The sequence below is a fragment of the Electrophorus electricus genome, chromosome 8 (genome assembly GCF_041902795.1).
Source record: "Electrophorus electricus isolate QZ-2024a chromosome 8, ASM4190279v1, whole genome shotgun sequence".
NCBI lineage: Eukaryota > Metazoa > Chordata > Actinopteri > Gymnotiformes > Gymnotidae > Electrophorus > Electrophorus electricus.
Window position 1 is genome coordinate 21,937,377 of NC_137504.1, and position 16,541 is coordinate 21,953,917.

Sequence of the window (16,541 nt, forward strand, 5' to 3'; positions counted from 1 at the left end):
AATTGTCCACACAGAGCTAGCTAGCCAACCAATATGTTGCAAAATGGGAATTCTTTGTATGCTATTTATTATAATTTATTGATATCACTTTCCTTATCTGAATGCTCTTTGAAGGTTTAGTATGCTACCGTGTTCACTGGTCTGCAGCATTGCCATTTAATAATAAAGAAGACTTTAAATACGCAAATCCAATCTTCCCTTCAAGAAGCAAAGAATTAACATTTTTAGGCTTATATCTTGATCCGGCAAATAGATGTGCGACTGAGTAAAAGAAACACATTCTTTCATATCGGTTCATTGAGATCCTCTAGCTAATAACCTTTTCTTTATTCTCGTTTGGTCTTGGATACACGTAGCTACATGTTGAGTCAGAATGCCCGCTTCTGCAGGCATATGGTTTGCGGTCTGCACATGCACTCTGGTTTACAAACGTTTAATTTGATCTGCTCAGGTGAACGAGTCTGGAACTAGAACAAGGTCTTGCGTCCCGTAAAATGAATTCGTGGTGTTGATTGTTAGGGAGTCTGTGAAGCTAATTATTTTTCGCATAAAATCTCTGGCAATCGGCGCCCTTTAATTTATTTGTTTTAGTCGATTGGTTCCATTAATTAAACTATGTAACAGAAATAGCCAAGCTGTTGGTTCTGTTTTATTTTCTTTAGATTTTTATGAGGCCATTAACTTCAGGCAACAACTGCAAAGGCTTAGTTACTCCCTTAAGAAAAATGAACTAGGATAGTTTCCTCTCTACACCTAATGACTCATTTTACCTAGGAAGTACGACTTGATGTTAGAATTTCAGACGAGCTATGGAATTTAAGTCACCGATAACAAGGCATTGAACCCATTTTTATTGGCTGTAACTGGATTTGTAGTCCGTCTATTCTGTTCTGAGGTCTGTCCTAGCAGATTAGGCATGCTAAGATTTCAGGAATGATTTACCGGTGAAACTGGAATCAGTGATTGTTTTGTCCTCACCTTAACTGATTTTTCCTTAAACTGTAGAAGATGTAGAGTATAGTGTTCTGGGCACGTTTTAGAAAAAGCTGCTGTTATATTAACCTTTTATAACAATAAGTTCATTCATTAAGTACCGTTCGGGATGAACCTGGGTTGGTGATGGCTGGGATCTGTGATGAAGGTGGCCATCCTGTTTCAGGTTGCTACTCTAGCTTTTATCCTTCATAATGGCCCAGTTCTCTGTTTACGCCAGGTCACCTGACATAGACCATGAATTCACCTCTGTTAGGAGGAGAGAGGAACTAAACATTTCTTCCCATCGGTGAATGGCCTTGGCATCTTCAGGGATCAATTTTGGGACTGCATTTCCAAGCAACATCTCAGCCAGCTGAGCCATCAGGGAGCTTTGGGCATGTTGGACATCAACTGATGTTGCACTAAGGCAATAACTGACCATCTCAAACTTGGCCTTTATTGGTTACGTCACAGCTTCTGTGTTGTTTGCTGATACTTCTCAGTAAGAGTGAGCATGAAACCTTGTCCTTCACATCTCTTAAAAGAAATGCAGTTCAACTCGCAGCTTAATCAGGTCTGCCATCTGGAGTGTGTGTGTGTGTTAAGTGGTGCAATGCTTATTTTTCATTGCGCGTTGCCTTTGGTTTTTATAAGGGTTACTTAATCTCCTGGCAGTGGGGCCGTGGTAGTCTAACACAGGACGTGTAATTGTGGTGCTGCGTCTGTGGCCGGGCAGAGCGGGGAGCATGGAGAAAATCCTGCAGGGGCAGGCTGCCACGTTGACTCAGTTTTTAGAGGTTTGTGTCGACTGGACGAAGTTGTGCCCTTTTCCATCTCTGCATCGAAAATCCTCCCCCCTCCCGAGTTCATTATATGGCCATTATCGTGTTTGCCATTAAGGGCCTGTTTTCTGGACACTAGGCTTGGCTGAACTGTCAGTGGTGACATGACATTAGAATTATAGATGCTAGGTATGTCACTTTCTAGCCAAGTCCATTGTAAGAGTAATTGTTAAAATGCTGGCTGTGTTATGCAGCATTACCAGAACGTGGTGTTGAGAGGGCCTTTTTCTCAATCTTTGTTTTATCAAGAATGTGATAAATGAAAAGTTAATTCTTTATTTGATGCAAGTGCTTTATCAAAGTATGGAAATTCTGATGTCTTCACAACCCCAGTTAATAATGGGTTTTCTCGTTTGGAAAAGGGTTATGAATTGAGAATGATTACTGACATGGCATTTAGTCAGAGACCACTCTTAAACCGTGCCTGGTCGGCCCTTCTAGACGTGCTCCGAAAGTTACTTTCACCCGGCTGTGGCCTAGTCTTTGCAGCAGTGCCGTCTGCGGTGTTGGCACTGGCACGAGGTTCCCGCTCTAAGATGTCGCCTTTGGAGCCATGCGAGGGCTGCAACTCGGTAAGAGGCGCACAGGTGCCAGAGGACATTCACTGATTCTGTGCCCAGCAGACATTAGACCTTCTCCTTGCCCTTTTGTACTGATCTGCATCGGGCCGGAGTCAACTCCGTGTATTCACTCGTTACGTTATGTCTGATTTCAGTATTCTGAAGCTTCAGTTTTCTCCTTCGGGGAAAAAAAACCCTTTGTTCTTAGGGGGGAAAAAAAAACCACAATGGTATCCTAAATTGCAGTACCTGTCAATATTCAGGCTCAATGAACTTCTATTGTTAATAGCTGTATGGGTAATGTTCAATGGGAATATGAATACATTACAGCTGGTCCAGGTTAATACATCATCCACTCACCCCCATACATCCGAGTAGCCTTGACTTGGAGCACAGCATGGCCCTGGAAGCTTCGTCGGGCACAGACACCGTGAAAAGCAGCTGTGTGGCAACGCTTTAAATTATCGGATGGCAAAGAAGGTGCTCAGCGGAAAATATTCGACAAGAAATGGAAGTACAACCAGACTGAAGCATAGCTGCACATAAGAATTGTGCTCTGTCACAGTGGGCCTGTTGCTTAGAGGCTATACACCCTACTCCTCATCAGACATCACACGGCACAGTTGAGCTTATTTGCCAGCACGCTTAATTAATACTGTGTCGCCCCTTACCAGGTATGGTTTGATTTACAACAGCGAGCCTGCTTGAGCTAACCTTATGGTTAATCATGAAACACCCATGTTGTTTTTATCCGTTCTTGACGGCGAGTCTGCAGACCCTCATTGGGGAGCGCTGGAAGCCTGTGAGAACTGTAAGCACTCGGGGCCCGCCACAGATCCACGATCAGCTCCCGCCACCGCAGTGCTAACTCCAGTCATCAGAAGAGAAATGACAAAGCTATTTGAAGAATAGCAGAAAGGACCACTTCTGACAAACGTCTTTAGCAGGGCTTCCTTCTACAATGGCCACATGTGTCTTTACTATACCAAAACATAAGGCTTAGATTTGTGGTAAGCATCAACTGCCATGTTTTTTTTTTTGTTTTTTTTCCCCACCACCTCCCTCATGTTCATATCATATTGCAGCTGGGGTGGGGGTGGGGGGGTAAATGTCTGTCATTTTTATGATTCCTCCTTGTGCTGGTGTCTTAATGACATCAGTGCTGCAGATGTGGTGTGTGGTTTTGTTTTTTGTTTTTTTTTTTTTGGTGAAAACTGTTAAGGATGAAATAAGAAGTACAAAAAAAAAAAAAAATCCTCTTTCACTTTGCATACATTCACTTACCCAATTACCCTTGCCTGCCCAGAAATCCACCCAACAACCCACCCTTACCCTCCCAAGAGCCCACTTAACAACTGACCCTTGCCCACCTATTACAAGCACCCAAGCATTACAGCAGTGGTTGCATCATTACAGAGAGGTTGCATCAAAGAAAAGAGAGCATGCATATATAGATAGTGTGTATGCAGGGAATGTCATGTTCATGGCCCCCTCTTCTGTTTGCTTTTGAATCTTTGTCTTCAGAATACACGTTCTCGCGCTTACCTTTCACACCTTCTTGCTCCCAAAATTCTCACTTGTCATCCTTGACGTGTGAGACTGGTGCCACAGCTTGTTGAAGTAAAAACAGCAAATTGAAAACGGCTTGATTGCCTGTCGATTTAAGTGGACCGACAGTGTTTGCATGAATGGAGGGATGGCTAAATTTTGTAAATGCTGATTATAGTGTAAGCGTGTGTAAGGCTGTTCTGTAATTTGCCTGGAGAAGAGCATGTGAAGGGCCTTGTTTGGTGAGGCTGTTGGATTAAGCCCACATTTAGCTTTGTCATTGCAGCACAAGCACTGCAGTTTCTTGGTTTGAGCAAGTAAATGGAAATGACGTGGCGTTCAGGCATTTCTTGCTCAGGTGCCTGGGACGTAAAGGTTGAGGTTTCCTTTGTGAGGTTTTGGCGTCCTTTGAGCGAGTCGGCGTTAAGCAGCGCGAGAGACCTGCAGCTACAAACAAGTTTCTGATCCTGCTTTTGAGAAATGGCTGACAGTAGCACAGCCTGTCCCTACAGGGCTTTGGGAATGGGTTCTCTGAGCACCCGATTCAGAAAACCTCCACGGCAGTGAAAGAAAAGATCTGTCAACTCTGGAACCTAAAAATGAAAAAAAAAAACCTTTGCCTTCTGCTGCCTTTTCTAACCCCTCTCTCTCTCTCTCCTCCCTCAGGTACACCGGTAGTGCTGCCATGCTGGCGTGGAGCCCGTGAGCGAGTTGCCCACGTCCCCACCCCCTCCTTCCTCCCCTCCACCCGCGGCCCTGCCCCAGGCTCCGGCGGCGGCATGTCCAGCACGGGCTTCCCTCCCAGCCAGGGGAGCTTCAGCAGCGAGCAGAGCCGCTACCCGCCCCACTCGGTCCAATGCACCTTCGGCACAGGGCGCCACCCTTCGGTAAGCACCCCTGTGCCCCGGCCAGCCAGCCAGTGCTCCAGGCCGAGGTTTCCTGCACCTGCCCTAATGTTTAAAGCAGCACGGCGCCCTGATTCCAGCGCAGTTCAGCGCTCTTGAGGTTCAGATCATTAGTGAGAGTTGTTTTTGTTGTTTATTAGCAAACCGGCTAGCGTATTGTGTAAGGTTAAGATTGTGGATGGCCTAAGGAGCATTTGCTGTTCACCCTGTGTGCCGTCCACACAGATCAGTGAATCGTTACCCGAAACTGCATATTGAACACATCAGTCTGCAGTATAGAATGTTTGCGCACTTTGAACTCGATAACTGTGCTCGCAATCTAAGTCTTCCCGTGTTGCTCTAGGAGTCTCAGCCAGCATAGTTCTTGCTGCTGTGCCACTGACTGCCCTACTACCCCAACCCTCAGTACCCACCCGCCCCGAGCACGTGTTGTACTGCGTGTTGCACGTCAAACGCTGCTCAAGATGAAAGTGCTCTTGGTATTTGTGGGCACGGTCAGAGGTTGCAGAAGGTTACACGCCTGGGGTCCAAGCACTCGACCGTAACGGTGGCCTTCGCGTCCGTTCTCTCTGTTCTGTTCTCTGGCTGAGGAGCACCCAGCCATAGTGTTTTGACCTCCTCTGAACGTGCAGAGGGTGCGTGAGTGAGCAGGAACCGCGAAGGACAGGACCCCAAGAACCACTTTATACATGTGCAGCTGTCCGCTTTGTTCCTGACACGCAGCACTAGGAACATTTCCCTGCTCCCCACTTCCCCTCTGTGTGGGACGGTAGCAGTGGCCGGGGCAGAGCTAGTGTTCCTTGACCAATGACATCTCTTTTTGGTAAGAGAGATCTTGTTCACGTGGGCGTTGAAAAACTGTTGCCCCAGGTCAAGAGTCTTTAGTAACTCACTGAGACGCAGAATTGGAGAACTCGGTGAACGCTTGACCCAGAGTGTTTAATCATGAAATTAAAGGCCTGGAATCAAAGTAGGTTTAGCTGTGCTTACTATATTTTTGCTATTTTTACATTTACCCTATTATTTCAGCCTTTTTTCCGTTTCTAGGGCCATACCAAATAGAGACAGTAGACAGTTTTTGGAACCAGGACAAGCATGTGCAAACTGAATAATCGGTCACTGAATCGACTGCTACTAGTTGTATCTGAACCGGACGTGTTACCAGGCTTTGTGCCTTCACTGCCAAATCTGCTGAATTTGAATACAGAGTTCTGAGAATTTTACTTCCAGAGGAAGGCTGGGCCTGACCACTGTCTCCCTCCCCTCGCCCTGCTCTCTGGGTGTCTGCAGCCTGCCACGGTGGCTAGGAAGCGAGGGTGAACCCTCCCCTCTTCCCCCACTGCGATGAAGAAACTCGGCCACGGTCGAGCTGTTCAAAGGAGGAAGCTCTCTGCGAGTCTTCCTTCCGTGGGTGGTGAAGGCCTAAGTGTCTGGCCCAGCGTGTTAACCTGCTGCGTCTCATTTCACTTCATTGTTTGTCCTGCTGGCAGATCCTCTGGAATAGGCTGCTTAACCTGTTGTTAGAGGCCTGATATAGATACGACCTCAGGCATCCAAAGTCAACTTCACTGAACTTTGAGGTGCCTGAGGGAGAGAGGGGGAGAGGGAGAGAGAGAGAGAGAGAGAGAAAGCGCAAGAGGAAGGAGGGAGAGAGAGAATGAGGGTGAGAGGGAGGGAGAGAGATTGAGGGTGAGAGAATGAGGGTGAGAGAGAGAGAGCGCAAGAGGTACGGAGAGAGAGAGAGAGAGAGAGCAAGAGGTACAGAGAGAGAGAGCAAGAGGTACGGAGAGAGAGAGAGAGAGCAAGAGGTACAGAGAGAGAGAGATGGAGAACGAGAGAAAGAAGGGACAGACAGACAGAGCGAGCGAGAGAGTGCAAGGGAGAGAGAGCGCAAGAGGGAGGGAGAGAGCACGTGGGGGGAGAGAGAGAGAGAGCGAGCATGAGGGACAGAGAGCGAGCATGAGGGAGAGAGCGAGCATGAGGGAGAGAGCGAGCATGAGAGAGAGAGCGAGCATGAGAGAGAGAGCGAGCATGAGAGAGAGAGCGAGCATGAGAGAGAGAGCGAGCATGAGGGAGGGAGAGAGCGAGCATGAGGGAGAGAGAGAGCGAGAGCATGAGGGAGCGAGAGCATGAGGGAGCGAGAGCATGAGGGAGAGAGAGAGAGAGAGAGAGCATGAGGGAGAGGGAGAGAGCGAGCATGAGGGAGAGAGAGCGAGCATGAGGGAGAGAGAGAGCGAGCATGAGGGAGAGAGAGAGCGAGAGCATGAGGGAGAGAGAGAGCGAGAGCATGAGGGAGAGAGAGAGCGAGAGCATGAGGGAGAGAGAGAGAGAGAGAGCATGAGGGAGAGAGAGAGAGAGAGCATGAGGGAGAGGGAGGGAGAGAGAGCGAGCATGAGGGAGAGAGAGAGGGAGAGAGCATGAGGGAGAGAGCATGAGAGAGAGAGCATGAGAGAGAGAGAGAGCATCAGGGAGAGGGAGGGAGAGAGAGAGAGCGAGCATGAGAGAGAGAGCGAGCGAGCATGGGGGGGAGAGAGAGAGAGCATGAGAGAGAGAGAGAGAGCGCATGAGGGAGAGAGAGCATGAGGGAGAGAGAGCATGAGAGAGAGCATGAGGGAGAGGGAGGGAGAGAGAGCGAGCATGAGGGAGAGAGCATGAGGGAGAGAGCATGAGGGAGAGAGCATGAGGGAGAGAGCATGAGAGAGAGAGCATGAGAGAGAGGGAGAGAGCATCAGGGAGAGGGAGGGAGAGAGAGCGAGCATGAGGGAGAGAGAGAGAGTGCGAGCATGGGGGGGAGAGAGAGAGCATGAGGGAGAGGGAGGGAGAGAGAGAGTGAGCATGAGGGAGAGAGCATGAGGGAGAGAGCATGAGAGAGAGAGAGAGAGAGCATGAGGGAGAGAGAGAGCATGAGGGAGGGAGAGAGAGCGAGCATGAGGGAGAGAGCATGAGAGAGAGCATGAGAGAGAGAGAGAGCATGAGAGAGAGGGAGAGAGCATGAGGGAGAGGGAGAGAGAGCATGAGGGAGAGGGAGGGAGAGAGAGCATGAGAGAGAGAGAGAGAGAGCATGAGGGAGAGAGAGAGAGAGAGCATGAGGGAGAGCATGAGAGAGAGAGAGAGCATGAGAGAGAGAGCATGAGGGAGAGGGAGAGAGAGAGCATGAGGGAGAGGGAGGGAGAGAGAGAGCATGAGAGAGAGAGAGGGAGAGAGAGAGCATGAGGGAGAGGGAGGGAGAGAGAGCATGAGGGAGAGGGAGGGAGAGAGAGAGCATGAGGGAGAGGGAGGGAGAGAGAGCATGAGAGAGAGAGAGGGAGAGAGCGAGAGCATGAGAGAGAGAGAGAGAGAGAGAGCATGAGAGAGAGAGAGAGAGAGCATGAGGGAGAGAGAGAGCATGAGAGAGAGAGAGCATGAGGGAGAGGGAGGGAGAGAGAGAGAGAGAGAGAACATGAGAGAGAGAGCATGAGAGAGAGAGAGAGAGAGAGAGAGCATGAGGGAGAGAGAGAGAGAGAGAGAGCATGAGAGAGAGCATGAGAGAGAGAGAGAGCATGAGAGAGAGAGAGCATGAGGGAGAGGGAGAGAGAGAGAGCATGAGGGAGAGAGAGAGAGAGAGAGAGCATGAGAGAGAGAGAGCATGAGGGAGAGGGAGAGAGAGAGAGAGCATGAGAGAGAGAGAGCATGAGGGAGAGGGAGAGAGAGAGAGCATGAGAGAGAGAGGGAGAGAGAGAGAGCATGAGGGAGAGAGAGAGGGAGAGAGAGCATGAGAGAGAGAGAGAGAGCATGAGAGAGCATGAGGGAGAGAGAGCATGAGGGAGAGAGAGAGCATGAGGGAGAGAGAGAGCATGAGGGAGAGAGAGAGCATGAGGGAGAGGGAGGGAGAGAGAGAGAGAGAGAGAGCATGAGGGAGAGAGAGAGAGAGCATGAGGGAGAGAGAGAGAGAGAGAGCATGAGGGAGAGAGAGAGAGAGAGAGAGCATGAGAGAGAGAGAGAGAGCATGAGAGAGAGAGAGCATGAGGGAGAGGGAGAGAGAGAGAGCATGAGGGAGAGAGAGAGCATGAGGGAGAGAGAGAGCATGAGAGAGAGAGAGAGAGAGAGCATGAGGGAGAGAGAGAGCATGAGGGAGAGGGAGGGAGAGAGAGAGCATGAGGGAGAGGGAGGGAGAGAGAGCGAGCATGAGGGAGAGAGAGAGGGAGAGAGCATGAGAGAGAGAGAGAGAGAGAGAGAGAACATGAGAGAGAGAGAGAGAGCATGAGGGAGAGAGAGAGCATGAGGGAGAGGGAGGGAGAGAGAGAGAGAGAGCATGAGAGAGAGAGAGAGAGAGAGCATGAGGGAGAGAGAGAGAGCATGAGAGAGAGCATGAGAGAGAGAGAGAGCATGAGAGAGAGAGCATGAGGGAGAGGGAGAGAGAGAGAGCATGAGGGAGAGGGAGGGAGAGAGAGAGCATGAGAGAGAGAGAGCATGAGAGAGAGAGAGAGAGAGAGAGAGAGAGAGAGAGAGAGCATGAGGGAGAGAGAGAGCATGAGGGAGAGGGAGGGAGAGAGAGAGAGAGAGCATGAGAGAGAGAGAGAGAGCATGAGGGAGAGAGAGAGAGCATGAGAGAGAGCATGAGAGAGAGAGAGCATGAGGGAGAGAGAGAGAGAGAGCATGAGGGAGAGAGAGAGAGAGAGCATGAGGGAGAGAGAGAGAGAGCATGAGGGAGAGAGAGAGAGAGAGAGCAGAGAGAGAGAGAGAGCATGAGAGAGAGAGAGCATGAGGGAGAGGGAGAGAGAGAGAGCATGAGGGAGAGAGAGAGCATGAGAGAGAGAGAGAGAGAGCATGAGGGAGAGAGAGAGCATGAGGGAGAGGGAGGGAGAGAGAGAGAGCATGAGGGAGAGGGAGGGAGAGAGAGCGAGCATGAGGGAGAGAGAGGGAGAGAGCATGAGAGAGAGAGAGAGAGAGAGAACATGAGAGAGAGAGAGAGAGCATGAGGGAGAGAGAGAGCATGAGGGAGAGGGAGGGAGAGAGAGAGAGAGAGAGCATGAGAGAGAGAGAGAGAGAGAGAGCATGAGGGAGAGAGAGAGAGCATGAGAGAGAGCATGAGAGAGAGAGAGAGCATGAGAGAGAGAGCATGAGGGAGAGGGAGAGAGAGAGAGCATGAGGGAGAGGGAGGGAGAGAGAGAGCATGAGAGAGAGAGAGCATGAGAGAGAGAGAGAGAGAGAGAGAGAGAGAGAGAGCATGAGGGAGAGAGAGAGCATGAGGGAGAGGGAGGGAGAGAGAGAGAGAGCATGAGAGAGAGAGAGAGAGAGAGAGAGAGCATGAGGGAGAGAGAGAGAGCATGAGAGAGAGCATGAGAGAGAGAGAGAGCATGAGGGAGAGGGAGAGGGAGAGAGCATGAGAGAGAGAGAGAGAGAGAGAGAGAGAACATGAGAGAGAGAGAGCATGAGGGAGAGAGAGAGCATGAGGGAGAGGGAGGGAGAGAGAGAGAGAGAGAGCATGAGAGAGAGAGAGAGAGCATGAGGGAGAGAGAGAGAGCATGAGAGAGAGCATGAGAGAGAGAGAGAGCATGAGAGAGAGAGCATGAGGGAGAGGGAGAGAGAGAGAGCATGAGGGAGAGGGAGAGAGAGAGCATGAGGGAGAGGGAGGGAGAGAGAGAGCATGAGAGAGAGAGAGAGCATGAGAGAGAGAGAGGGAGAGAGAGAGAGCATGAGGGAGAGAGAGAGAGAGAGAGAGAGCATGAGAGAGAGAGAGAGAGAGAGAACATGAGAGAGAGAGAGCATGAGAGAGAGAGAGAGAGAGCATGAGAGAGAGAGAGAGAGCATGAGGGAGAGAGAGAGCATGAGGGAGAGAGAGCATGAGGGAGAGAGAGAGCATGAGGGAGAGGGAGGGAGAGAGAGCATGAGAGAGAGAGAGAGAGAGCAAGAGAGAGAGAGAGAGAGCATGAGAGAGAGAGAGAGAGCATGAGGGAGAGAGAGCATGAGAGAGAGCATGAGAGAGAGCATGAGAGAGAGAGAGAGAGCATGAGAGAGAGAGCATGAGGGAGAGGGAGAGAGAGAGAGCATGAGGGAGAGGGAGGGAGAGAGAGAGCATGAGAGAGAGGGAGAGAGAGAGAGAGCATGAGGGAGAGAGAGAGGGAGAGAGAGCATGAGAGAGAGAGAGAGAGAGAGAGAGAGAACATGAGAGAGAGAGCATGAGAGAGAGAGAGCGAGAGAGAGAGAGAGCATGAGGGAGAGAGAGCATGAGGGAGAGAGAGAGCATGAGGGAGAGAGAGAGCATGAGGGAGAGGGAGGGAGAGAGAGAGAGAGCATGAGAGAGAGAGAGAGAGAGAGAGCATGAGGGAGAGAGAGAGAGAGAGCATGAGAGAGAGAGAGAGAGAGAGAGCATGAGAGAGAGAGAGAGAGAGCATGAGGGAGAGAGAGAGAGAGCATGAGAGAGAGAGAGAGCATGAGAGAGAGAGAGAGAGCATGAGAGAGAGAGAGAGAGAGAGAGCATGAGGGAGAGAGAGGGAGAGAGAGAGCAAGAGAGAGAGAGAGGGAGAGAGAGTGGGAGAGAGAGCATGAGAGAGAGAGAGAGAGAGAGAGCATGAGAGAGAGAGAGCATGAGAGAGAGAGCATGAGAGAGAGAGAGAGAGAGAGAGAGAGAGCATGAGGGAGAGAGAGAGAGAGCATGAGAGAGAGAGAGAGAGAGCATGAGAGAGAGAGAGAGAGAGCATGAGGGAGAGAGAGAGAGAGCATGAGAGAGAGAGAGAGCATGAGAGAGAGAGAGAGAGCATGAGAGAGAGAGAGAGAGAGAGCATGAGGGAGAGAGAGGGAGAGAGAGCAAGAGAGAGAGAGAGGGAGAGAGAGAGCATGAGGGAGAGAGAGTGGGAGAGAGAGCATGAGAGAGAGAGAGAGAGAGAGCATGAGAGAGAGAGCGCATGAGAGAGAGAGCATGAGGGAGAGAGAGAGCATGAGGGAGAGAGGGAGCGCGAGCATGGGGGGAGAGAGAGAGAGCATGAGGGAGAGGGAGAGAGAGCATGAGGGAGAGAGAGCATGAGGGAGAGAGAGCATGAGGGAGAGAGAGCATGAGGGAGAGAGAGCATGAGGGAGAGAGAGCATGAGGGAGAGGGAGAGAGAGCATGAGGGAGAGAGAGCATGAGAGAGAGAGAGAGCATGAGAGAGAGAGAGAGCATGAGGGAGAGAGAGCATGAGGGAGAGAGAGCATGAGGGAGAGAGAGCATGAGGGAGAGAGAGAGCATGAGGGAGAGAGGGAGCGCGAGCATGGGGGGAGAGAGAGAGAGCATGAGGGAGAGGGAGAGAGAGAGCATGAGGGAGAGAGAGAGCATGAGGGAGAGAGCATGAGGGAGAGAGGGAGAGAGCGCATGAGGGAGAGAGGGAGAGAGCGCATGAGGGAGGGAGAGAGCATGAGAGAGAGAGAGCATGAGGGAGAGGGAGAGAGAGAGAGCATGAGAGAGAGAGAGCATGAGAGAGAGCATGAGGGAGAGAGAGAGCATGAGGGAGAGAGAGAGAGAGAGCACGAGCATGGGGGAGAGAGAGCATGAGGGAGAGAGAGAGCATGAGGGAGAGAGAGAGCATGAGGGAGAGAGAGAGCATGAGGGAGAGAGAGAGAGCATGAGGGAGAGAGCATGAGAGAGAGAGCATGAGGGAGAGAGGGAGAGAGCGCATGAGGGAGAGAGAGAGCGAGCATGAGGGAGAGGGAGGGAGAGAGAGAGCATGAGGGAGAGGGAGGGAGAGAGAGCATGAGGGAGAGAGAGAGCATGAGGGAGAGAGCATGAGAGAGAGAGCATGAGGGAGAGAGCGCATGAGGGAGAGGGAGAGAGCGCATGAGGGAGGGAGAGAGCGCATGAGGGAGGGAGAGAGCATGAGAGAGAGAGAGCATGAGGGAGAGGGAGAGAGAGAGAGCATGAGAGAGAGCATGAGGGAGAGAGAGAGCATGAGGGAGAGAGAGAGCATGAGGGAGAGAGAGAGAGAGAGCACGAGCATGGGGGAGAGAGAGAGCATGAGGGAGAGGGAGAGAGAGAGCATGAGGGAGAGAGAGAGCGCATGAGGGAGAGAGAGAGAGCGAGCATGAGGGAGAGAGAGAGCATGAGGGAGAGGGAGAGAGAGAGAGCATGAGGGAGAGGGAGAGAGAGAGAGCATGAGGGAGAGGGAGGGAGAGAGAGAGCATGAGGGAGAGAGCATGAGGGGGAGAGAGAGAGCATGAGGGAGAGAGAGAGAGAGCATGAGGGAGAGAGAGAGAGCATGAGGGAGAGAGAGAGAGAGAGAGAGCATGAGGGAGAGAGAGAGAGAGAGAGAGCATGAGGGAGAGAGAGAGAGCGCATGAGGGAGAGAGAGAGAGCGAGCATGAGGGAGAGAGAGAGAGCGCATGAGGGAGAGAGAGAGAGCGAGCATGAGGGAGAGAGAGAGAGAGAGAGAGCATGAGGGAGAGAGAGAGCGCATGAGGGAGAGAGAGAGAGCGAGCATGAGGGAGAGAGAGAGCATGAGGGAGAGGGAGAGAGAGAGAGCATGAGGGAGAGAGAGAGCGCATGAGGGAGAGAGAGAGAGCGAGCATGAGGGAGAGAGAGAGCATGAGGGAGAGGGAGAGAGAGAGAGCATGAGGGAGAGGGAGAGAGAGAGAGCATGAGGGAGAGGGAGGGAGAGAGAGAGCATGAGGGAGAGAGCATGAGGGGGAGAGAGAGAGACCATGAGGGAGGGAGGGAGGGAGGGAGGGAGGGAGGGAGAGAGAGAGAGAGCGAGCGAGCGAGAGAGAGAGCATGAGGGAGTGGGAGAGAGAGTGCGAGAATGAGAGGGAAGGGGGACAGAGAGTGAGTGAGCAAGGCAGAGGGAGAGCTGTATGCTTTAGTTTTGTTGTATGGCCTGCTTCCTTTCTGATTGTTACTCTGCGTGTGTGTCTAGGACTTTTCAGTCCCAGAGTTCCGTAGTACTCACCTGCAGGACCAGCAGCAGCGCCGAAGACCCTCACTGCTGTCAGAATTCCACCCTGGAACTGAAAGGTAGCACACACACACATACACACACACACACACACACACACACACACACACACACACACACGAACTAACTAACTAACTAATTCAAACCCACACAGCCATCTTGCATAGTTGTGACTGTGAGGGCCAGACACACAAACATCACTGACACTGTCTGACTGGCTCCTGTATGCTGGGCAGGCCTCCAGAGCGCAGGCATGCCTACGATCAGCAGTACCCTGGAGTGCTGGCCCAGCCGGAGCCCGAGGCCGTGGAGGCCAAGCGGCCCCGTGTGGAGGGCACCTCCGATCCCCACCTGTCCCGCCCCCCACCTGCCAGCGTTGTCCTGCCGCTCCCACACACCGTACAGGATGGCCTGAGAACCCCCGGCGATATCAAGAAGGTAAAGCGCGTACACGCAGCCGTGCAGTACGGGCGTGCCCATTTCTCTCCTTTCCAGGCTGCATGTCCATTCTGTCCTTGCTCCCCTCCTCCCCGTCTCTGCCCAGGAGACCCAGTTCAGTGTGAAGGTGGAGGCCTCGTCCCCAGGAGGTGGCGTGCAGGCGGTTGGGGACGAGGACGCCTCGCCATCCAAACTCTCCAAGGAAGAGCTGATCCAGAGCATGGACCGCGTGGACCGCGAGATCGCCAAGGTCGAGCAGCAGATCTTCAAGCTCAAGAAGAAGCAGGTGAGCGGCAGGCGGCGGTGGCGCATTGCCCCTGGGGCTCGGCCGTGAGTGGGAAGGGCCCGAGGACGGCTGGAACGTCAGGCACAACCCCCTCGTTGGGCTTGCGTTCACCACTGAGCCTTCTGGTCAGTGTAGTTCTCCCAGGAGCTTTAGCACAAAGGCAAAGCACAGCAGTTTTTTCATAAAGGGGTTTGTAAGCAGTGTGTTTGTGTGCATGCTTCATAAACAGTAAAGCAAGGGTTGTGTGCGATTTTTATAGATCAGTTAATCAGTGTATTCAAGTACTGCTATGAGCTTGTGTAGTGGGAACAATCGCTACGTGTAGAGCTCTTTAGGGAACTCTTCAGACAGGTCTTCTGTCTTTTGCTGCTGTGTGTTTTCGCTTTAGCTATAAGGGGAAGCAGAGGTTATTGTTCCAAAACACACACACACGATCATTCTCCTGTTCTGTAAAACACCAGAAAAGTTCTAAATGTGGCTCTGGTGGTTTATTGGTTAAATCTAAAAGCCTCCTGTGCTCTCGCTCCTTAAGAAAGGGGGAAAAAAAAGCTTGCCTTCCATTCCCATCTCCTTGTTTTTTTTCTCTTGTTTTTAATTGCTGCTTGCTTTGGTGTTCCGGCCTCATTAGATATGGAATGCCAAGGCAGGAGGTTGGTTTTTGTTTTTTTTTTAATTAATTTTTTTTTTCTTTTTTCTTCTTCTTCTTCTTTTTTTTTTTACATTTTATTTATTTATTTAAAAACTTTTTTTGTTTGTTTGTTTTGTTGGTTCTGTTCCTGTCCTGCAAAAGGTTCTCTCAGAATCTCTCTCTCTGACATTTCCACACTCGTGCGCCCACTCCAGCGTGGGCCCGCTGCCACTGGGCCCGCTCTGTCCATGTGCTGGCGGAGGGATTCTTCTCACTGCACTAAAGGGCAGCTAGGGCAACATCGAGGGGGTTTGGGCGGGGCGGGGGGGTTGGATGAATGAAACCGCGGTCGCTGCAGCACAGGAGAAGTGCTGCATGACCCATATGCTGTGGCCTGCACCTGCCTGACCAACATGCGCTCTGGGATTGTGTCTCCTAGCAACAACTAGAGGAGGAAGCAGCAAAGCCAGTCGAGCCAGAAAAGCCGGTGTCCCCGCCGCCCGTGGAGCACAAACACCGGAGCATCGTCCAGATCATCTACGATGAGAACCGGGTATGGACGCACATCTTCACTTCTCCATGGGAGCTCCACCACACTAGGCAGTGGTAGTTCAGTGGTTAAGGTACCTGACTACTAATCAGAAGGTTGCCAGTTCAAGCCCCACCATCGCCATGTTGCCACTCTTGGGCCGGAATAAGAACCTTAACCTTCAATTGCTCAAATTCAGTCATAATTGTAAGTCGCCTTGGATAAACGTGTCAGCTAAGTGCCATAAATGTGAACCTAAATGTGAAGTCTGGCTGCGTCTCTGTCTGCGTCTTGGTCCGCCATGCCTGATAACGCCTGTCTGTTTGGCCACTATCACAATCCAGACGTCAACACACTAACCCTTTATGCCTCACTGATGTGTCATGCGGGCACTTCCTTGTGAGACACACACAGACAAACACTCACTCACTCACCCTCTCTTTCCATCCCCTTGGGTGTGTGTGTGCGTGCACGCCTGTGTCAGTCTGTCTTCACACTTCAAGAGGCTGACTCCATATGCTGCTTTATTTATGCAGTGTGTCCAGGGCTGTGCTGTTAGGTGTATGAGTACTTTGTTAGCGAGTGAATGTCCTTAGGTGTTGGGCTGAAATTATGCCTTAAGTGATTTCACAGGGTCGCTGTGGTTCTCAGCTTGGCCGTTTTAAACCCCTCATGACCTCGTTGACCTCCTCTGGTTCTTCTAGGTTGTTCAGGCTTGAATCCAGAATTGCACCTTGTTCTGTTTATTGCTTTGCGTGGACTTTACAGTATTGACCAACACTCAGCAGCGTTCCGTTCTCACATGTGCAATTTCCAAGGGCAACAGAACAGCTGTGTTTCTACCTGATAAAATCACCTTTGAGAGTTACAGTAAATATTATTAATAGAGGCTACCAGCAAACAGGGTATACAAGTATAGTCTTGTGTGA

At 51.2% G+C, this 16,541-nt stretch overlaps 1 protein-coding gene across 16 annotated transcripts in view; it reads left to right on the forward strand.

Moving 5' to 3' along the window:
• The window catches only part of ncor1 (nuclear receptor corepressor 1), a 63,675-nt gene that overhangs the window by 633 nt on the left and 46,501 nt on the right, over positions 1–16,541 (forward strand). For all 16 annotated transcript variants that reach the window (XR_014124969.1, XM_081719603.1, XM_081719605.1 and 13 more), the window contains exons 2-6: positions 4,592–4,812; positions 13,693–13,790; positions 13,968–14,169; positions 14,276–14,455; positions 15,523–15,636. Coding sequence is in view for 15 of the 16 variants with exons in the window: in XM_081719603.1 (XP_081575729.1) it covers positions 4,705–4,812; positions 13,693–13,790; positions 13,968–14,169; positions 14,276–14,455; positions 15,523–15,636 (702 nt within the window). In the remaining variant the exon portion in view is untranslated. The remainder of the gene's footprint in view (positions 1–4,591; positions 4,813–13,692; positions 13,791–13,967; positions 14,170–14,275; positions 14,456–15,522; positions 15,637–16,541) is intronic.